General features: G+C 36.2%; 1 protein-coding gene across 3 annotated transcripts in view; it reads left to right on the top strand.

Moving 5' to 3' along the window:
• Positions 1-24,201, top strand: part of edil3a (EGF-like repeats and discoidin I-like domains 3a) — a 226,486-nt gene that overhangs the window by 146,330 nt on the left and 55,955 nt on the right. For all 3 annotated transcript variants that reach the window (XM_079607124.1, XM_079607126.1, XM_079607125.1), the window contains one exon: positions 11,153-11,334. In XM_079607124.1, coding sequence (XP_079463250.1) covers positions 11,153-11,334 — 182 coding nt within the window. The remainder of the gene's footprint in view (positions 1-11,152; positions 11,335-24,201) is intronic.

The raw sequence follows: 24,201 nt of genomic DNA, 5'->3' as shown, positions 1-24,201 counted from the left end.
GATGGACTGTTGATTAGTTCCATATGCAAGAAAGACTGGGATAAATTTAAAAATGTCTTGAAATGAAGTCCCCTCCCCGCGATCCCTGAAATATGATAAATGAACTCAATAAAATATTTTTTGTGTCATGAAAAATAGAAAAAGTTGTCAATGGAAATACAAATAAAAAAAGTATTCAGTGGTATGAATAAAAGTTTATTGTGGAAACCGGCACAGTCAGATAATCCATCTCTTGAGAGGACATCCATCTCTTTCATAAGTTTTGAAATCAATATTTGGCAGCTTATTTATTCCAGAAGGAGCTCCTCGTACACATTTATTCTCCATCCAACCATTAGTCAGTATAGAGTGCCAGTGAATTCATGGAGCCAGGGCTGACGCTAAAATTCATGAGGCCCAGAACAAAATATTTATGGTTGGATGCGTATTCCCTTGGGCTTAATGAGTGGACTATAACATAGAGGACCTTAGTGAGCCCGGGACATTTATATCACCTATTGTATGATATTTTTGTATGATTTAGGGTAAACTATGTAAATGTCTTTCCATATGTATTCTGATTGTGGAAAAATGATTAGCCAATAATCTGTTCAGGAAGGCTTTTGGATAATTAGCACGTGTCCGCAGGGGGGCAGGCACATGTATGTGCGTTGAGAGGGAGTGTGAAAAAAATAAAAATACTCCAGCACGGAGCCATTCCTAGATAGAATGACTAATCTTAAAAGCAACACAATATTAAACAGGATCCTTGTGAAGATTCTCAACATGTGTCCTTGGCTTGCCTCATGCAGAGAGATATAAAGATCTGAATAAAGTTCTAACCTATTTAAATAAATGAATATATGTCTCTGTGTGTGTGTATATATATACAAAAAAAAAAATTTCAAAGGGCCTTTTCAATAAAAATTACAGATGGGAAATCCAGAGTGTGATAGATTCAGTAGAAAAAAAATAGATGTACTGAACAGTAATTGGCAAACTGGTAAATATGAAAAAAATATAAAAAAAAATATGGAAGCATTATTCAGAAACCACAGCAGGACATTACAGTCGAAAAGTGCAACCTTTACTCTAAATGGAAATCGCATAATAAATGTTGTTTTAAGAGCATGTGAGTGATGGTTTCAGAGGTTAAAGTTTGGGGTAATACTTCAACCTTGAAACTCCAGCTTTAAATATATAAACAAGTAAAACATAATCGAATAACTGAATAAACAAAAATGAATAATCAAAAATAATCAATTACATTTTGACAAGGATGAACTTATTCACAGTTCTTCCTCATTAGCACAAGTATCAAAGATTGAGGTGCATGCCTTCAACTCAATTTATAGATTATATAGGTCTGGAGTGAAATGTATTCAACTGTCACACCACCGTGCCTGTAGCATTAGTGATGGCCACTGTTGGGCTGCTGATGTTTGCTGGAAGGTCAGTATAGAAGAGCTTGCACGCTGCTGATGCTGCTGCTGCTGGCGGGCAACACATTCAAGATGGTAGATCACACACCGAGCAGTGTGTCATTGCAAGTCACAACACTGCCAGAGAGAAAATCTGAACGAAAGGGATCCACTGATGCTCATACAATGATAGACAGAATATCTCTGGGAATTGCTGCCAGTAGTCCTTATGCTTCACAATATGTAAGCCGAACTGAATGTTGTGTGTCAGTGTTAATAGGACTAATCCAGTGGTGGGTCACACGTTTCTTTTTTTTTTTTTTTCACTAAACCTTTCATTTTTCATTCATTGGAACACAAAAGGAGATGGACAAGGGATATGAGAATGGTGATTGTAACTGTAAAGCTTTAAAAATAGTCCATACGTTATGATTCATGAATCACATGCTATGTCGTTTTACACAGAAAATCCTCCTATCCTTGATTCAAATCCGTTGTATTAATGCAGCCATTCAGAATTGTATTGCAAATATATTACATTCCAAATCAGTTCTTACATGCAACTGAGGTGCCAAATAGGATGCAGAATTGCTCTTTGAATCAAAGTAGGATATAAGAAGCTTTAAAATGAATTGAAACTAATTTTTCAACTTTGAAAACAAAGTTTGTCAGAACAGACTTCTCAATGGTCTGACAAGTTTTGTCTATTCACACTAAGTACAAATTGCCAGCCTTGTTGGCAGACGCTACTTGCGCTAACTCCGCCCACTGACGTCTGGTTGGACCAGACGAAATGAAAGAAGACGCTGGATTGTCCACAGTATAAATAGGGGTGAGGTGTGTGGTAGAAGGTTTTGGCGCAAATCGACCTGAGTTCGAATCAGTCTTTTGCCGAACTCGCTCTACTCCCTTTTCTCATCTCATATCAGATCAGAAAGGCATTTATTTTCAATAAAAATGAAGAAAATATTCTTCAAGGGAATGAGGGTGAATGAGGGTTTAGGGGGTGATGTCGGATTCAGTCTTTGTGTTTTGTCATTGTCTGCCATAATTATTCATTTGTTGTCACGGACACTAATTATGTTTAGAGCGAGTAAATTATCATCTATGTTTGGTTCTGTTTAAGTTTATTGTCTGGTGTCTTCTATCTTGGATGTGTTGTTTGTTACTCTATGCCTGTTGGATTAACTGTTGGATTTATTAAATATTACCTATTTGCCCTCATCTTCATCTTCGTCTATTTATACAACCTCTCCTGTGACAAATAGTATTTGCCATTATTTATAAGCAGGGCTTGACAACTTAGTTACTAGCCACGAAGCATTTTCACTGGCCACAATTTGGACCCCGATACCATAGGGGAATAACTACCATATCAATATTTTTAATAGTATCTCATAATTTGGCAGCGGGTATATTAGGCTGCTGCACTTTAAGCATGGACACATTATACTTTATTATATAACCAATATACTTGTCTTTATGTGCAAGCACTTTGGGTGTGAGCACAAAATCTGCGGGAATGAGTAAAATGATGCTCAATGCGCGCAATCCCTCACCGGAATTCAAACCCTGTACCACCAACAATATTAATTATATTAAGTTAAAATGAAACAAGTGAGTAAAGGTGTGCTGGTGTGTCAACTCGCTGTCGGTATCTTGTGTATCTATTCTGCAGAAGAGTTTCAGATATTTCACCATCGATACATATTGAAAAATCAATATTACTGACAACACTAGATTGCACTTAGTTTATTATTTCAGATGTCTTTTTAAAAGACTACAATTGAAAAATGTATATTATATAAAATTCAACTCGCCAAAGTGGCTACTAGGAGTGACTGCGGTTCACCAACGCTGAAATCCACCCGCATTTGGTGGGTGTTAATGTCAAGCCCTGTTAAAGTAAATACTAACTACTGCTATTTTGGCTTGGCGGATATGGCATCTATTGCTATTTGCACTTAGTGTTTTTGTAATATGGATTATTTTCTCATCCAATTTTTTGAGGAGGCACTGCCTCCCTTGCCTCCTCAATGGAAACAGCCCTGATAGACGGAAGGATGGACAGATATATATTTTTTCTTTTTCAGATGAATCACTTTTATATTACAGTTAAGTCCTATAATATTGTACTTGAAGTCTACATTGGGCTTAAATTAATACCCACCAGAGAAACAACAGATCCACAATGATAAAAGAGCTGTATGGCGTTCGTGAAACAAATCTCTTTGATGTTAAAATTGTGAAAATAAGAAAATCGGCAGGGTATAAAAAAACACATGGCAAGAGAGAGGATAAGTTTGACATAATTTAACTGTGAACCCACAGATTCTCAGCGAACAGAGATCTGTTGTGACTGTATGTGTCAAAAGTTTACTCTTGTGATGTGCCTGTTCTTTGATTCCACACAAAACTGTCTTTGTGATTGAGGGATGAAAAGGGAAGAGGCAAAACAGAAACTTCTGACTCCTTCAAACAGCACCAGGCAATTGAGATGAATCAATCGGGAGCTATGGAGTGCCAAGGCTGGTAAATATTAGTATTGAGCACCCGGGATAAAGAAAAAGCACCTGAAATGTCAAAGCCCAAATTGAATTGAAGATGTATATCAACACAGTAGCCTATGTGCATTTCCCAACAATCAGACTACCAGTAGGAACGTATTTGCTATGCGGGAGAAGAAGGATTCTAAAAAATATATTAATACATGTATTCGTTGGGTTACAACCCCGGCAACATTGTTAAATTACACAGAAATGGAGTGTAAAATGAGGGCACGTTTGTTGGTGTGGTGATGCTGTGCATTCAGAACAGACAGTAGGCGGATTATACAGCAGAACACCGGGTGTCATCATATTCATTTCATCAACTTATTGTTTGTTCTTTACAAAAGTTTTAATCAGACAGGGAGCTGGGACACTGTTTTTAGATAGATAGATAGATAGATAGATAGATAGATAGATAGATAGATAGATAGATAGATAGATAGATAGATAGATAGATAGATAGATAGATAGATAGATAGATAGATAGATAGATAGATAGATAGATAGATAGATAGATTTCAGCTGCTGTTATAAATATGCAGTGGTTTCTGTTACTTACGGACAGAAGTTCAGCTTAAAGGTTCTGATGGTAATTTCATGATTTACACCCCTTGACCCTTTGCTCTCATTCATAACCTCATCCGTCCATTTCAGATGGATGTAGTCAGATTTATGCAGTAATTCTTCGGGACAAACTTTTTAATGCTTAAATGTCTTTGAGCAGTATGTTGAGAAGATATGTTTTTGAACTAGTCAGCCATCTAGGTAGTCTGCATCCTGTTCATCTATGAAAGATTTTACTTTTATTAATTTTTTTCTGTCTGGGAAACAGTATATGTTTTCTAGCAGCAGGTGTGCTATGTTTCCCACAACACTGCATTCATTTTTTTGTATTCTATCATTGTATTTTTTTTTGGTCTTTGGAAACACACGCAGAAATGTTGTTTTCCTCCACAGTTTGGTTTAAATCTTCTGTTTTGGTCTTGCATGCATATTACTGTTACTGTAGTATACACAATGCCCCTGCTGGACAGCACATATGCCAGCAGAAAATTGCAGAGAAAAAGAAGCAAAGAAAGGGCTTGAATAATTGAATCATCCTCATAGCCCTTAAGAGGGAAGGTAATGGAGGAATGTCTTTGTACATCTCGATGTTAAGTAAACAAACTCACAAACATCCTCTCTTTCCCAGAAGGCTTGGAGGAAGTTCACGTTAAGGATGATGATTCAGCGTTCCGGTATTGATTTGGTAGATGGGTGACTAATTACTGGAACCTTTTTAAATGGAAACGGACAAGGTTCAGTTGCAAGTTGCATAAAGAGGGATGTTTGATGTAAGGAAGTAAGGACTAAAGAGGCTCTGAGTCTCTTAGTAATTCTACTGGGACAAAAAGAGAGCGATGCAGATATTTTTTATGTGTGTGTGTGAAATAAAGGAATGCTTCTATTTAGCAATGATGCATTAAATTATTATAATGTTAAACAGTAAAGATGTTCAGAATGTTACAGAAGATTCATATTTAAAAATAAATGCTGGTCTAATAAACTTTCTATTCATCACAGAATACTGAAAAAAAATTATCAGCACAAATTTCAACATTGATAATAATAAGAAATGCAAATCAGCATATTATAATTATTTCTGAAGGATCATGACTGGAGAAATGATGCTGAAAATTGAGCTTTGCAGTCACATGATTAAATTACATTTTAAAATATATTTATTTTGGTAGTTAATGATGACTTGACAAGGGATGCCAGATTTAAAAAAGAGCCATTGGCTAATTTAGTGAAATGCTTTAAATGGAAACATTTATGTTGAATATTGTACATGGTCCCTTTTCCATTCTCAATATTAACTAGCTTATTAACATGCATATTTCTAGGTTATTGGCTGTTTAAGAGTACTTATAAAGCACATAATGGCTTATTCTGCATGACCATTTTATACATCCCTTAATCCTACCCCATACCTAAACGTAACAACTACCGTACTAACTTTTAATAAGCAGTAATTATGAGTGTATGATTCAAAAGTCGTAGTTAATAGTTTGTTAATTGTGAGAATTGGACCCTCATCTAAAGTGTGACCAAATAAATAAACTAAATTGCAATAATATTGCTGTATTTTGATCACATAAATGCAGCCTTGGTCAGCATATATATTGTTTTTAATTTTACCAACCCCCAAATTTTTAGTAGTATATTTACAGACAAGGAAAAATTGTCAATAAACAGCATTTTATAGGCTTTTCTGCTTAATTTAAGGCGAGACACGGCAGGCAAAAACATCGTTTTTTTTTTCACTGGTCAATTTTGAGATTTTGGCCTATTTGTCTTCAATAACATGTCTTCTTTCAGACTTGTGGTGAAAAAAGTCAAAAATACACATTTAGGTCTTTATTTTACTACACTTTGTCTATTTGCGTCTGTAGATTTCTCCGAAATTCAACAAAAATTGGCGTTCTAAATCAACGCGCTGCTCCGCGTTCTCTGTGTTCTTCCTTTAATCACGCACACGTCTGAAAAGCTCTCTCTCTTCTGTACAATGCTGTCGGATCCAAATATGGTCATTTCCTTTTAATCAGCAACCAATCGTGAAAGTAAAATGGGCATTTAACCCTAAAAGCGAAATCTCATTGGCTGATGTCAATTTCTGACAACGTGATTGGTTCAGATGCATCACGTGACGCGCTCTGACATTCAGATGTGTGTTTTTGACTGTTTTTCTGCTCAGTTAAAGGCAGGGGGGCAGTGTTCCGAAAGACATTGATGCCGACCTGGGCGCCGCCATTGGCTAGCGGACCCCCACCTGCTGTTAGCATTCCATTGACTCCCATTCATTTTGGCGTCACTTTGACAGCGAATAACTTTACATCTGAGGCGTTTAAAGACACCTTTTGTCCATTGTTTATTTCTAAAGAAACACGAAAATGTATAAAAGGCTCCATTACCTTGTATCTTACGTTATGGCCCCGTAGAAGCAGTTTTTGTAAAAATAGGCTAACGATTGCGATATACCCGCGCGACTCTGTCGCACAAGTCGAAAAATTACCGTATGGACAGGCAGAGTAGCTCGCAAGCAATCGGGAGGACGTGGAGGCATAAAGTCAAGGGAGAAGCCCATAGAGAGTGAAAAAGTTGCTCCCGTTGCTAGCTCATGGACAGCAAATACCCACGCTCTCCGTCTCTGCGAGATTCGGAAGGGAATGATTCAGATTTCTCTCGGCACAGCTACTAGAAGACCTACAGGTGTCAGACAGGTTGCTCACGTCACATCTACGTCGTCAAGCTCAGTTTGAGCCTGCGCAGTTCGCCTTGCGATCAGGAAGTGAGTGCTTCTAATTGACTTCATTTTTCTCCGTTGAAACCTATGGGGTCGCTGTGTCCAGTTTATATACTGTCTATGGTTAAAGGCCATAAATGCTGTGTTTATAAGTGTTGATGTGATTTAGGTGGTTTGTATTGTTGTTGCTAATTATTTGATAAGATATTGTGTCAGTAAATAGTTGTTTCTACTAAAAAAGTATGATTTTTTACATTACAAATCTTTAAATGCCTTTTTCTCAAAATGGGTTTTTTGTCATCCTCCAGTAGAAACATCTCACCCTATGTAGCACCCATGTACACCAAATTTTCCAGTTATACATTTAGCAGTATTCTGAAGATATGTTCAGAGGGATTTGTTAATAAATCATTCCTGGCCTGATTTATGGGACATTTTAATCAAAAAAATATGGCGAAAATCGATTTTTTAAGACTATGGACAGTATATTTTGATTTTCTAGGTAATGAAAGCATATATTCTGAAATCCCTCTGAACATCTTTTTTTCATCTTGTGTGTAAACAAAATGAAAAAAGAATTTTGCACCTGGCTTTATCATATGTCCAGATCTATCTACCGAAAATATATGCAAAAGTGTGCATATTTAATGAGATAATACCTAATTTGCATAATTAAACATACAAATTTCAAAAACTTGTAATAAATTTTTTTTATGAACTTGTGTAAGTAATCAACTGAGGAAGTTTCATGGTGATATCTATTATTTAAAAATTGTACCCTATTCACCTGTAGTGTCTCGCCTTAACTGTGTGTGTGTGTATATATATATATATGCAGTGCATATTAAGTGAATTAACCTATGCTAAAGTTGACTAAAAAGAGGAATAAAAAAATATATATTTTGAAAATTTATCTTAATACCTTAATTTAAAAAAAAATATGAAAAATCCAACATTTAAGGACATAGAGGCAGGCAAATTTTTATTTTTAACGGCCAGTTATTTCATGGATCCAGGATTTGGAATTAAAATAGCCCCACATCATCACATACCCTTCACCATACCTAGAGATTGGCATGGTTTTATTTCAGTTAGCCTAATAGTTGGTTTGATTTGCATTGAGAGACGATCTTATGAAAAGTACCCCATGCCAATCTTTAGGTGTGGTGAAGGGTATGTGATGATGTGGGGCTATTTTAATTCCAAATCCTGGATCCATGAAATAACTGGCCTTTAAAAATAAAAAATCTGACTTATGTCCCCTGTATTTTAAGGAAGAACATTTATTTATTTACGACACATTATTCATTCACAAAGAAAATTGGTGTCCTTAATCATTTTTTATTAAGGCATTACGATCAATTTCCAAAAGATTATTTTTTTATTCATCTTTTTAGACAACTTTAGCATGGGTGTATTCACTTATGCTTAGCACTGTACTGTATATCAAAGCATTGTTTTGTTAGATTTCTTCCATTCCCGATAGGGCGTCCTGAAACTTAGTGATCAGGCAGTTCAGAATTGAGTATTGTTTTACTATAATAAAAAAAAAAAATAATAAATATATATATATATATATATATATATATATATATATATATATATATATATATAAGTACTTTTCATTACCATTGTGTATGAAACATGCTATATACATGCCTTGCCTTTTGTTTTGACTAACATTGGAATTTGACCTAATAAACCCATTTGACTGTTTTAAAAAGAATTTCATACTTCACAGATCCACCATAATGTGATACAGTACTTGATACTGTACATGTATATGTTTCAGCTCCATGTTTTAAACTGTGTTGTTTAATATCCTTTTTAAGAAGATATACTGTAGGTTAATACCCAGTTGTAAAACATGAACAATTAAATTTTAGCATTGAAAGTGTGCGCATTTTATCTCAGACAATTAAAAATACAAGCTCTAGTTAAAGCTCCTTTGTTGTTGAGGTCATTGGCAATGCTTCAACTTTGAGAGATTCGAGTATGTGTGCACGGAGAGACAGAAACAGATGAAAGAGAGAGGATGGCTTTGAGGCAAAAACAGCTAAAAGTAATGTTTTGAACCAAAAATAAAAACAGTTTCTGAGTCTTTCTGAGACACTTGTAGAATATCTAATTGCATTACATTTTTATGGAAATCATGCATGTCCAATGAAATTGCTTGTTATGCATTGCAACAAATAAAAATGTACTGGTAATTGTACGGAACACAACAAAATGCAATGCTAATATATGCAATGCAATAGTTAAAAATACAGATAAAACACCTGTAATAAAAAAATATGGAAATGTCCTTCATATTTATACAGTATATTGTGCAGTTGTTACGTAACGTGTAGTGGAAACAGGCATAAAGATTAAGGAGAACAATTTGGTATTTAAAAATAAACTTGGAATCAGGGACATCAGAACAGGAGACTCCAACAGATTTCCACCAACTGCGGAACGGCTGCGTGTCGGCTCCGTGCTCCTCCGTCCTTCAATACTCACCAGGTCCGGATGTGATGCGGAATGGCTGCAGCCATGACTGACAGCTAAAGTCACGAGGACCCACGAGATTCACGCATGATCGCGCGATATAACCTGTCCCGCACAATCTGCTCTGTGCTGAATTGCTGCGGAACGGCTGCGGCATCCGGCAAAAATAGAAGCTCTGCGTATCTGCTCCGTAGGGCTGTGGATCGCCGGAGCTGGGATGGAGTCGGAACGCAGGCGTTCCTCAGTCAGTGAAAATACATACACTGACTTTAATGGAAACCTATTGACTCCGCAGCCGTTCCGCAGTTGGTGGAAATTAGGGGTAACACAACCTTACATTAACGAGAACGGATGAAGACTGAGGGAGAACACAGGGTCTAAATACACAGAACAAACAAAATAAACTTAATTAACAGGACACAGGTGAAGGAGATGACTAATTAGACAGACTGGGGAAAACTGGGTCACAGGACTAAACCAAAAACACTATGAAACATGGGAGACAGACCATATATGTAACAGCCCTATCTTTACAGACTTTTGTTTAACGGTGTGAGCTTCACTATTTTGAAAATGAGAATAACAAGGCTGATATATCTCTTAATGAAAACAACATGCAAAACGGGTTTCCTACAGGTGAAATCATGTCCCCATGTGGGACAGTGTAAATCGGCTGATATGCTGAATGAAAGGAAATCATTTTTGTAACAGAGGAGGAAGAAGATCATTTTCCATTGGAGAGATCTCAGAGAAGGATACAAACAAGGATAGTGATTCCCAGGTGATTCAAACAAGGACGCCAACTCTGGAATGGTAAAAGGAAGTGTCACGGACACCGAGGAGGCAGTAGAAAAGTATTGATTTATTTTTGCAATTGGCTAAAAGTTTGCTAAGATTTATTTCCTACTCAAGCAACAAGGCACTATATGACTCTGGTCAAGTCGAGCTAATAGGAGCAAACTGGGAGTTGCCTTGGAAGGCAACATACCCAGTGAATTATGGGTATTAAAGGTCCCTATCTATTTGGCAAGACATCTCCTTTTCTGTTTTCTCTAGTCATGAAGCACCGTATGTATGTATGTGTGTATATTTCCATCCATCCATCCATCCATCCATCCATCCATCCATCCATCCATCCGCATATTCAAGTTTTATTGAAATATTATTTTGACAGTGGTGAAGTGCCCCTTTAATTGTCATTTTATAGATAAAAGACTCCATACAAATTAACCTAGCGTCCTTTAATCAATAAAGTGTACATTATACTTATTGTGGATGTGTCTTTGAGGATCCAACATATGGAACATTCACATAAAACGTATGATGTGCCAATAACAATTTTGTACTAAGATACATGATACATGATGCTGTCTGTACACTGTATGTCTAACCTCTCCATTCATGTGTTGTTTCTGTGTATTGAGCAGAATGTTCCGGTCCACTGGGCATGGAGGGTGGAATCATCTCTAACCAGCAAATAACGGCCTCCTCCACTCACCGAGCTCTCTTCGGCCTCCAGAAATGGTACCCCTACTTTGCCCGGCTGAATAAGAAGGGTCTTGTGAACGCCTGGACCGCTGCCGAGAATGACAGATGGCCCTGGATTCAGGTAACAGATTGACACGGGCATTAAGTCTGTATGAAAATCTATCAACAGTGAATGAACCTGTGGTTGGCAGAAATTGTATCTTCCTGTCGGCATGTTTATCTGAAAATTATGATAATTGGTAGACTGTTTTTTGTTGTATGGTTGCCTTGATAGTTTTTGTTTCATAGACAAGACAGCTTTTTAGGTTTAAAGCTACTATTGTACTGTTTGTGGAAAATTATATTCCAATTTGTTTTGCTTTATTGACATGGCATAATTTAGTGCATACTATATTACCAAAGCACTGCGGAAGATATAAAGCAATAGAAAAATAAATACATAATAGTAATAATAAAATATATAATGTTATTTAATAACACCAGTCAATATAAACATACAATTAAAGGGATAGTTCACCAAAAAAATGAAAATTCTGTCATCACTTACTCACCCTCAAGTTCTAAACCTGTATGAGTTTCTTTCTTCTGTTGAACACAAAAGAAGATATTTTGAAGAACGTTTGTAATCAAACAGTTGATGGACCCCACTGACTTCCATTGTAGGACAAAATAATACTATGGAAGTTGGTGGGGTCCATCAACTGTCTGGTTACAAACATTTTTTTAAATATATACTTTTGTGTTCAACAAGAAAGAAACTCTTACAGGTTTGAAACAACTTGAGGGTGAACAATTAAATGTTAACCCTCTGGAGTCTAAGGTGTTTTTGGGGTCCTTGAGATGTTTTGTCATGACCTGATATTTGTATTTTTTTCAGTTGCTTATAAACATATTAATGGCAAAGGTGTAATTACACTCTATTTAGCACGAACATGACTATCATAATATGTGAGCAACATGTATGTACATGTTTGCATTTTTGAGAGAATATTATTTATGCGTGGTTATTCAAAAAACTCAAACTTAAATATTCTGATATAAGACCACAAACGACCAACTTCACATATTCCCACAATACTTTTGACTAATGGATCTTGTTGGCTAGAGTATTTACTTCAAAATGATCTGAAAATCATCCGGGCTAATTGTTCACATTAAACAATAGATTGATTTAAATTTTGTAAGACACTTTTTGTTTGGAAAGGCAATATGCAGGTGGGCGTGAATGATCCAACAAGGTCATGAATAATGTCCTCATTCACACCTGAGGAGACAAAGACCTGCTAATGCTGCATACTAATGAGCCTTAGGTGTCACTGAGCGACAACAAAGAATGCAAAGACAACACACACACACCTATATACATACATACATACACACACACATATATACACACACACATATATACATTATATATATATATATATATATATATATTACTACAGAATTGGTTCAGAGTTGGAAACATCTTGAAAAAAAAGTGTATTTTTCCACAAACTGTGTAGGCCTATGCTTGCAAATTGTATAATATCCAAGGTAAACATTTCTAGTAATTGTGCAGTTAATTCTCATTCGTATTTTCAGAAAGTTTGGGATTATGTAGGCTATCCTCTCCCCAAATTTGTCACTAATAAAACACAAAAATAATTTAAAGAGAAGGCTTATATTGACCTTTTATGATTTTGTTTGCACCTTGTAAATTAGGTTTTGATGTGGCAGTACAAACTTTATAATCTATCCAAAACGAAATGTTGTCTTTCATATTTCGTCTGTAACATATCGTCTTTTATAATATAGCCTATATTAGGGCATAAATGTTAATTTGCAGTTTAATATGTTGCTTATACAAAGACATTTTATTTAAACGTATATTCAGTCGATTTTTACTCATCTCAGTAGGCAATAGATATTTCATTCACACACACAGACATGCGCGAGCTGTAGGCTAGTAAACAAACGCATGCACATGTGCCGTTCATTCATTCAAACACAGAAACGCGATTCAAATTTAAACAGTCTTTTGCGGTTTACAGACACCATTTCATATCGCGATTAGAACAAAGCACTTACTGATGATCTGCAGCTGGATCCGTTGTTCGGCTACTCCAGCACGTTTGAGGTAAAATTTCCAGGATTATCACGATATTATTATTCCTCACAGCGAGTGTGTTGTCCAGCTGTTGTGGGCGTTGACTGGTTTGCATGTGTTGCTTCAGATTATCTACATTTGAATAGCGCGCGCTCTCGATGGGCGTGTCACATTAGCAGAGTAATGAGGTGCCAGAACGATAATGAGCACAGCTGATCTCTCGCTCTTTTTATATAGATTACATAAACAGAGAATATTTGTTTTAGTTTTGAATTAGATAATTTAAAACTACACACTTAAATGATTATAGAGATATATATCTCATGTCTGAGTGAATAGTATTCGCTGAGTTTTGTTTGAGTTTAGAGAAGTGCTTCAGAAAAAAAGTTCACGGAGACGGAGAGGCAGAAAGCACTCCCTGTTTACTTTCTTTATTTTACAAAAGCACAATGTTTTATTTCGATTGTAAGTGGACACATAAAAAAGTAGACATTTAACAGCTTATTTTTTCATATTTCTTAAGTCTGTATGACCAAAACCGACGGAGTATTTTAGGTCTATTTTGCTGCTATGTAAAAAAAAACGAGCAAAACGCGCCCGCGCGTTTGCCGACCTCAGGGGGTTAAGTAAATGATGACACACAGTAAATAGTGTTCAGTTCACTTACTTAACAATATTACTGTTTTAAATCGATAGTTCACAAAAAATGAAAATCACTATAAAAAGTGATCAGTTGACTTAACTTTAAAAAAAAAAAAAATAGTAAACCCGTTGCCTTCAAATTATTAAGTAAATAAACTTAACGTTTAATTGAAAAAAAAATGTTATGTGATCTTGACAAACCACATTACTTTAAGCATGAAGTTTAGTTACTTAATAATTTTAAGGCAACGGGTTTCCTAAAAAGAAATTTAAGGTTAAGTCAACATCACTTTTTATAGTGATTTTCATTTTTGAGCGAACTATCGATTTAAAACAGGAATATTGTTACATTTTTATTGTTACATTTTATTACAATTTAAAATAACTGTTTTCAATTTAATACATTTTAAAATGTAATTTATTAATGTGATGGTAAAGCTGAATTTTCAGCAGCCATTACTCCAGTCTTCAGTGTCTCATGATCCTTCAGAAATCAAGAAAAATGTCGTATTATCATCAGGTGAAAACAGTTGTGCTACTTAATATTTTTATGAAAACCAGGATACACTACAGTTCTCAAACGTTTGGAAGTTGTTTGTTTGTTTTTGTTTTCTTCAGCGGGGAAGCTGTGAATTTAGTAGGATCTCTCTGTTATTCACTCCAGAAATTAAAACATTGGTTTTTTAAGAAAAAATCCCTCCTCGGCTGCAAATCTGTCAGAAATGTTTCAAAAGCGGTGTCCATTCACAGAGCCGCTTCATGTTAGTCCATTACTGTCAATTACGATTGATGGCGATGGCAAACTTACATCTTTGTGTATCAATCCATTTCTTTGAGTTTCTCCGGTATATGATTTAGTATTCATATGCCGTTTCTTTAGCAGAGAACATTTTGATTGATAATGCAGACAATCACATTGGATGGAAGTCTCAGTCCATTTACCTCTAGTTTTACGATGAGTAGCCTCATGTCAACCTCAGATTTATTCTTTAAATGCCTGCTTGTAAAAGACAGAGAGACTGAATTGGATTCTTCATTGAATTGATATTCAGCTGGTTGTCTGTGCAGCAGCATAATATAAAAGAGCTGAGATGAAATTCGGCTGAAGAAAGAAATGATAGGGAGAGTCTGACTGCAGACTTGTGAGCGTAACAAGTTAACCACCGTTTGTGCAACGGTCGTTGCTCGCAGGTAAAGAGTGAGGATTATAGGTGGAGCGAGAGAGAGAGAGAGACAGGGAGGGGAAAGTAGTAAAAAGGGAGAAATCTAAAGCATTTAGGGAATTTGTCTGACTTTAATGATGCCACTTGGGATGGAGATTTTGGTGCTCTGGAGCTGCTGGGTTAGAACACAGAGAGGTGTGCTAGAAATATCAGATTGGCTTAAGGCCATATGCTGTGATAGCCTCCACGTGACCTCTCTTGAGCCCTCGTCACTTAAATCAGAGGCGACACACAGCGTGTCTGTTTGTCTGCCTCTCGTTAACGCTTTTTTCTCACTGTCATTGTTATTCTGTCTTTTCCTGACATGTATACCTCAGCTTCTCACTGTCTTCAAGCCTTATGCTGTGGTGAATAAAATGCTAACATCATCACCACTTTCTGCCATTTTTGGCAATGCTGTTTTTGTGAAGAAATGCAATAATTATTCTTTATTCCATCTATGGATTAAAATGTTAGAGGTTTTGTGCAAAATGAGCCACTTATTATTCTCGGGGAAGGGACTCTTTTAAATTCAGATATAAAGATTCAGATATCTTGCAGAAATTACAAATAGAGACCCTAAAAGGACACTTGAAGGCATCAGTGCCTCCCTTCAGCAAAAGCTCAATAACTTTTGTTTTGAAGGTGAGATAGACAATTAATTTCTCCCTGTAAGTTGGGAATCAAAATAAACTTTCAGCAAGGACATACAGGTAGATCAAATAGATCCTAAATAACTAAAATAAACTAAAAACTAAAATAAAAGTGTTTTTGTTTCTGTTTATAATAAAGTTATGAACATATATATTAAAGCATTTATCTATTCCCTTTATTTATACAAATTTATGGGGTTTTCAGATTTTTCATTTTTACATTTTTGTCTATTTACTCCAATGTACAATTGTGATCAGAATTATTGACACCCCTGGTAAATATGATCACATTTTTACTAGTTTTGGCTGCAAAAAATATTCTGCATCGTCTATCCTTTTGATCTTTCATTTAAAAAAATTGCACAAATCGAACCTTTCATTGAAGTAAATGAAAGTGGGGGGTAAATCATTAAATAAATAATAGAAATAAGTGCTTTTCTCCAAAACACATAGGCCATAATTATTGGCACCCTTTTATTAAATACTTTTTGCAACCTCCCTTTGCCAAGATAACACGTTTTCTTCTATGCTTTGCTTGGTGAATTTGGAGAACACCTGACAAGAGACCAGAGACCATTCCTCCACACAGAATATCTCCAGATCCTTCAACTAATCTCTGCAATTCTCCATCTGTGTTCCTTTGAGAGTCTTTGGCCACTCAAACTTTCCTCCTTGCCATGCATCAAGACAATACAGACACACGCTCTCTTCCTGGCAGATTCGTAACATCTTTAGTTGATTGGAACTTTTAAATGATTGCCGTGATGGTGGAAATGGAAATGTTCATTGCTTTTTTAGCCATTATCTTACAGCCACTTTCTATTTAGTGAAGCTCAACAATCCTTTGCTGCACATCAGAACTATATTATTTGGTTACTCATTGTGATGATCGATTAAGGAAATTCAGCCTTTTTGTTTCCTCATATGTATACTACTGTGAAACAAGAAGTCATAGCTGGACAAGTTAATGTTCCTAGTCTCCCAGACGTGCTAAAATATTTAAATATTAATGGGCATATACTTAAGAGATATTTTACTCATAAAAATGTCTAGGGGTGCCAGTAATTGTGGGCAACGTGTTTTGGAGGAAAAACATTTATTTCATAATGTGCCAGAATCCAAATATACAACAGGGCTGAAGAGGTTAATATATGGCAATATGTTTGTGGATTAGAACCCAGAAACCCTCATACTCAAAGTAAAAATGTTATCTCTAAACCAATGATTAATCTTTAAGATTAAGCTGTTGATCTGTGCATATCCACTGAGCTATAAAATCCCAATTCTGGCAGCGGCAGATGTAGGAATGAAGTTATGGAATACAATTCCATTCCAGAGTTCATTTAAGAACTTGAACTGATCAGTGACAATGAACGCTCCCTCAAATCACTGTGTAATGAGGATTTAGCCTTAGGCACTGATTTATGTTTCCGCCGGAGGATTCCCACATATAAACTCTCACAGATAATAGCGGTAGCGGATCACAAAATAAAATAATTCAATAAATATCTACAATAAGCACTTAACTCACAAATAACTTTTAAATAATAAAATAACTAGAGAACAGGCTGACTAAATTCAGCTTGAAAATGCTATCTCATGAATTAAAGGTAAATCCATAATTTCTTTGCAATGTTAGGGTACACTGTGTTATTTCATCAGTCAATCGTTAAAGTCTGGTGTTTGAAAGCTTCTGGCAACATTAAATCCAGCAGAGAACCCAATTCTAGAGAATAGAGCATGCATTCCGTTTTGTGCGAGGGTGAAGAAGATTCGCGTTACAATAATGTGCTCTCAAATGTTTATTTTAAATTTTTATTATTGGTTAAAATTAATGGGGAATATTTGTGGGTTCTCAACCATTTCCTTAGGTGCTCAACCCCCCGAACAGCCACGGGATCAGCGCCTATGGACTTAGCTATAAGTTTTAGTTTCGTAAATTTTAATCTCATTTATTTTCTTTATTTATAATATTGTTTACATTTCATAATTGTATAATTATAATAGAATTTCTCATCTTTTAAACAAAAAAAAGATAAATCTATTTGTTTATAAAATAGAGGGAGAAAGAGCTAGAGGTAAACATGTAATTCTTTGAGGGTGGAAGAGGCAGAATTGTCAGTAGCACTTGCATCTTGACTTTCTCACTTGTGTGAAATTGCTTTGTGACACACTAGGGAAATTTATTTAAGCCCATAGTGGACAAAAGCATGAGATTTCATAACTGAAGAAGTGGCACTTTTGAACATGAAGGAAGTGGAATACTCAGCAGCATGCTTTATTCGTTTATTTTTTTTTATTTCTCGGTGAGGATCAGGATTTGGCACGTCTCCTCAATATCATGAATCTCACCATACACGTTTTCCACTGTAACATCCAAGGCTTGCATTACACTTATCCTCGCCAGGCATGTTTTAGTGTAACCTGTCAGAATCGAGTTGCATAATTTATCCCCAGTTTATATTTTCAAATATTGCAACCGTACACAACCAAATCAAGTATCTCAGGGTAGAAGTTTGTTTGTATGTCAGTTCTGAGTATATCAGCCACATTGCCAATAACACTCAGTCATTTGAATTTGTGTCAAGGCCAGACGTAAGTGGGTGGACCTTGGTGAATTTGGATGGACCCCTGTGTCTGTTCTCAAATTTAACTAAATATAATGATTTTGTTCCCTTTCCTTAGCCATTATGAGACAATATTTGTCTATGCTACATAGCATTAACTGTACACAATAACAGAAACCGTACAATAAGTTGTAAATATGGTTTAAAAGTATTCTCAGCATGCACTGTGCCATTAATAAATCATGCACACTATGCTTTCATTGTTTTTTGCATTATTTGCACTGCTGTTGCTGTATTTGCATCTCCTTAAAGTAATGTAGTGTTAACTGGTGCTTATGCAGTCTATGTCAAGGATGTGGTTGGTGAGTAATTGTTTGTGTGTGGGTTGTTAGGTATCATACCAATGAATGTAACTGGGGTTCAGTCTCTGTGTTTATTTTGCAAAGACATCATACTTGTTTAGATTATTGTTAGCCAAGCACATAGGATGAATTAAAAGCAGAATACAACACTGCTTTGGAGAGTTTTATTGTGAAAGGAATATATTAAAGGTGAGACAATACCCAATTTAAACTACCATTCAAATGTTTGGGGTCAGGATTTATTTTTCTAAGAAAGTACTACTTGTACTGCAAGCGTGCATTAAATAAATATATATATATTACATGTCAGTAAATATTTGTATAATGTTACAAAATATTAATTTTTCTATAAGGTTTCTATTTCGATTAAACACTGTTTTGTTGCTGTCATGAAACATTTTGAACATTCTATTCATTAAAGAATCTTGAAAATAATCATATCATATATATATATAAAAATCTTAACACCCCTAAACTTGTGAACGGTACTGTGCAACTAAAATATATAATATGCATTGAGTCATGATTATTATTCTTTCTTTTCAAACTATTAGTATGTTCCGGTAGCTTTGACTGTATGGACCAGCTGTCAATTTGAATGGACTAGAGCTACTCTGGCCATTACTATGTGACCTTTGTCACTTTTCAGTCCACAAATTTGATCCAGACTGAACCTAGTTGAGCAGGCCAGAATAAAAATAAAATAAAATAAACTTTTCAGTTTATTCACTTGCCCGTGCTGGTTATGGCTACCTGGCCTCTCTGTCTTACAGTAGAGATTTCAAATCTCAATGTTTCATTGGCTGATTTAAATTTGAGGTGTCACTCTCGTTGTGTTTCTTTATTTCTTGTTCTTTCAACTTTTAATTGCACATTAGTCTAAAAAAAAATACTTTTTTAGACCAAAGGGGAAAAAGTATTCATGATTGTGCGGCATTATTATTGATGATAACCTAAAATCTCCTTTTCATCCAACTTTAAAAAGGTTTGAATACACAGCATTAAATGTAGTTTCTGCTTTGCGGCATGTTTCTCATACAGACAACATATACTGAAGTGTGTCCTTTTTGTCTGCAGATTATCCCTGCAGACACCAGTGACAATCCTGAGGGATGATGATGTCAGTAAAAAGTAGCACATTCACAGTATCTTTGAAAATGCCCTCACCACAGCAGAAAGGCTGAATGTTTGAGGTGGGATAATTATGACTGTGCGTGACTCAGCAGATTGCATCATAGCATGGGCTTAATAGGCTGGTAAACCGCTTTTGGAGGAACTGCAAGCATGTTCCTGCGTGAGATGAGTCATAGTTCATTAAGAGGTAATGAGCAGGGCTGTAAGCAATGCCACTGTTTAGATGGAAGACAGCAGCAGAATACCGCTGTCAGTCATATATATATGGACACTACATGGACTACACACATTCAATATAGCCTACTGTTTAAAAATGTATGAAATAGTAGTTTAAAATAACTATATTTAAAGGAATTTATTCATGTGATGGCAAAGCTGAATTATCAGCATCTAATAGTACCATCTATTAGTCTTCAGCGTCACATTCTAATATGCTGAGTTGTTGCTCAAGTACAATTTTTCTGCTTACAATTTTTTTTAGAAACGTGATATGTGTCTTTGATGTATAGAAAGTTCAAAAGAACATAATTTATTTAAAGAAAAAAAAATGTAATAATGTAAAATACGTTACTGTCACTTTTGATACATTTAATGCATCCTTGCTGAATACAAGTATTTTTTTAAAGGGTCCCTATTATGGATTTTTGAAAATGACCTTTCATGTAATGTGTAACATAGCTTTAAGTGAACGAAAACATCCTGCAAAGTTTTCAATCTGAAAGTGCACCGTATGTAAAGTTCTTGTCTTTGAAAAGTATGAGTCAACTCTGAGTCAATAAAAAGAATCGTTTTTCAAACGAATCATAAGCCGTTTCGTTGTGACGTCAAGACGAACCATTAGCACATTGCCCGCCCACTTATTGCTCGCGCAGAGACACCAGGGAAAACTTGAACCTCAAACATGCAGCTGTGGATACTAGATAGCATCATGTCCAGAAGACGCTGTGCTCTACAATGTGAAGGTAAAGACAGTTTTTTTTTGCACTGCCCAAGGACGAGCATGTGAAGAATCAGTGGTTAAAATTCATCTTTACCACGATATCACAGCAGTATAATCCTAAACTTTTGCTGCGTTCCCTTTATTTTACTGACGACTGCTTCTCAAATCTCGGAGTTCAATACAGGATTGCTCTCTTCCGCTTGCTCTTGAGAGATGGTGTTCAAAATACTTTGTTTCGAGTTTTATGTTGTGTAGGTCTCCTGCTAACTGGCTGGTTACTGTCTTACTGAAATACTTCTGCTAATCAGTTGTAGGCCACTATTACATAAAACTGTGTCTATTAATGCAGATTGTCTGTCGTTCTCAGTACTTTGAGGTAAGATTAACCATGAAGCAATATTTGTTTTACCAACGTTTATGTTTTATCAGTCATTCATGCTAGAGCTCGGCTAACATTGCATACATGCACTGTTATTGATACAGTTTACATGTGTTTACCGCAATATATTAGAAAAGTACTCGGTTAAATAATCGGTTTGTTGATGGACATGCACTTGTTAATGCTGATGGTGAGGAATTACATTTGCAAGTTGCAACATCTCATAATGTACCTCAAACTGAGTAGCGTATAATTGAGAAACGTCCTGCTCGAGTTGTCCTTGTGATGGAGGTTCGGGTTGAATGAATAGTGTTTTCAATGTTTAATGTTTTATCATCGGACTCGTACTCGCATTGATATGGTCAAATCGACGTCATTGTTCGTTAATGTCTTTAGTTTACGGTGTAGGAAGCCTCATGACACGCAGAGCTGACGTTGTTATGGCAATGGGCGTTTTAGTTTTCGACACGCGCATTGTATGCGGTAAACCAATCACAACAGACTGAGCCGTGTGGCCAATCGGAGCAGAGTAGCTCGCGGAAAAGGAGGGATTTAGAGAAATTGATTCATCTGACGAATTGCTTGAGAATCATTGAAAATGTGGTGATGTGCAAATGTATTTTATGAGGAAATTAAACAGTTGTTTACCTTTGTTGCATGTAAACCTGTTGTAGGAGACTCCAAAACAACATTAGGAAACTTTAAAATAGCCTAATGGGGGCACTTTAAATATTGCTGGCCCAAAATCGTATTGAAAGAAAGAAAGAAAGAAAGAAAGAAAGAAAGAAAGAAAGAAAGAAAGAAAGAAAGAAAGAAAGAAAGAAAGAAAGAAAGAAAGAAAGAAAGAAAGAAAGAAAGAAAGAAAGAAAGAAAGAAAGAAAGAAAGAAAGAAAGAGAGAAAGAAAGAAAGAAAAAGAAACTCAAGACCTGCAATTTACAGACTATTTGGGGAATATTAACAGGGAAATGTTTTAAATATTATTAAAAGTGCATGACTTTTGGCCCTCGGTATGCATTTTGCAGAAGAACATTGTTTTGGTTGTGCTTCAGCTCTGCATGACTGTGCGAAAGAAATATTGTTATCCTACTGGTCATAAAACATTCACTACTGGGCTTAAGAAATGGAAGTTTAGATGGAAAGAATCTCAATCTGTCTAGCTGAAGACGTTACTTTACCCATTAATAGACACGGTACTTCCTTGAAAATAAACTCCAGCACAGCACTACAACAAGCATAATGAAGTGGCCCTTCACAACAGATAATGCTTTACAATAAACTCTGTTGGAGAGCTACATGTGGGAATTTATTTGTTCAATAAAATACCTTACTCACATGTTGAGTAATAAAAACACCATCTCCGTCTCATATTTACAACATTTCAAATGCAGTTCTCGCCATCTACAAAAAGCCAAGAAAACTTTTATTTATTTTGAGCTCTGTTGCATTCACTTTTTGCTAGCAGACTCTCAGTTTTTTTTCTTTTTTTTTTCTCCGGAAGTTTAGATTTAGATTTAAGATTTAGCTTGTCCATGTCAACCTTTCTCACTCCTTGTGACAACTAACCTATAGCACTCCCACACCATACTCATTTCAAAGTAGCCGGAGCAAATATAATATAAATAAACACTTATAATAGTATAAATCATATGAATCATAGTGGGTCAAGACAAAAACACGCTTTTAAAGAAGGATTGATAAGGTATTGGGCCCTATTTTAATTATCTGAAACGTAAGTATCAAACGCGAAACGCAAGTAACTTTGTGGGCGGATCTTGGGCGCTGTTGATATTATATTGGCGGGATAAATTACTCTTGGGCCCGACGCAAATCTAAAGTGGGTTGGTCTGTAGTAGCCACTGTCATAGTCACCTGTTAGTCACCGTCTTCACTACATGTCCCATCATCCTCTCCGGCACTCACCTGCACTCACTCACCATTACCTGCACCTGCACAGCAATCATCATCATAACTCACCATGTTCACCTTGTCTTCCTTATTCATCTGCAGTTACTTTTAAAAAGTAGTGTTTGCTCGTTACTCGTTACTTCTTAAAAAAGTTATACTATGAACTCTACCTATTGAAAAACTAGAAGGAAAAAAAACTTTTTGAGATAGAAAAAAAATTTTTTTTTTATTTAAATAACATTTGAAAAACCTGTATTAAGTGAACACCAAAGAACAATATTAACTATTGAGTGGTGGTGACGCGTTTATGAAAAATGTCACAAAGAACCGGCCTGATCTGACCGGCCTGATCTGACCAGCCTGATCTTCTCATCATCCTTGACCAGCCTGATCCTTACATCTCGCTTGACCAGCCGGATCTTCACATCAGGCCCTACCAGTCTGATCTTCTCATCATTCTTAACCAGCCTGATCTCCACATCAGCCCGGTCTCACCCCAAAACGTCATATACTGACGGGTCTTGACCATACGTCAACATACGACGAAAAGGGTACCCCTATAACGTCAATATGAGACGCAGACATAAGCGCACCAGCAGCGCCTCCTAGCGGTACCCTAACGCATACCTAAACCCAACCATACCCGAATCGTCACATATGGACGTTAAAGGGTACCCTTTTCGTCGTATGTTGCCGTATGGTCAAGACCCGTCAGTATGTGACGTTTTGGGGTGAGACTGTGTTATCCACATCATGCCTGAACCCTTGTCTCCAGCCAAGATGGCCGAGACCACCCATCCGGAGTCTCATCCCGCCGAGACCAACCTACCGGAGCTTCTTCACATCATGTCTACCGAGCCTGAGTTACTTTACTTCATATCTGCTTTTAAGTTCCTCTTTCAATACTGAGTTGTAGTTTTGGTACGTGTCTGTTTATATAAAATTCATGTTATCTCTGCATCCTGTTGTCTCTGCATCCTGTTGTCTGAGCCTGCTTCGACGTGCCTCACGCAGTCAAAAGCGTGACAGCTACATCACTCATAGGTGTGGTTTGGTCGTAACATGCAATAAACCAATCAGAGCATCATCTCACATTCCCTTTAAAAGCAGGCGT

This window comes from Phoxinus phoxinus, assembly GCF_949152265.1.
Source record: "Phoxinus phoxinus genome assembly, chromosome: 3".
Classification (NCBI taxonomy): Eukaryota; Metazoa; Chordata; class Actinopteri; order Cypriniformes; family Leuciscidae; genus Phoxinus; species Phoxinus phoxinus.
The sequence above is the reverse complement of the archived record's forward strand: the minus strand, read 5'-3'. Positions and strand labels throughout refer to the sequence as shown.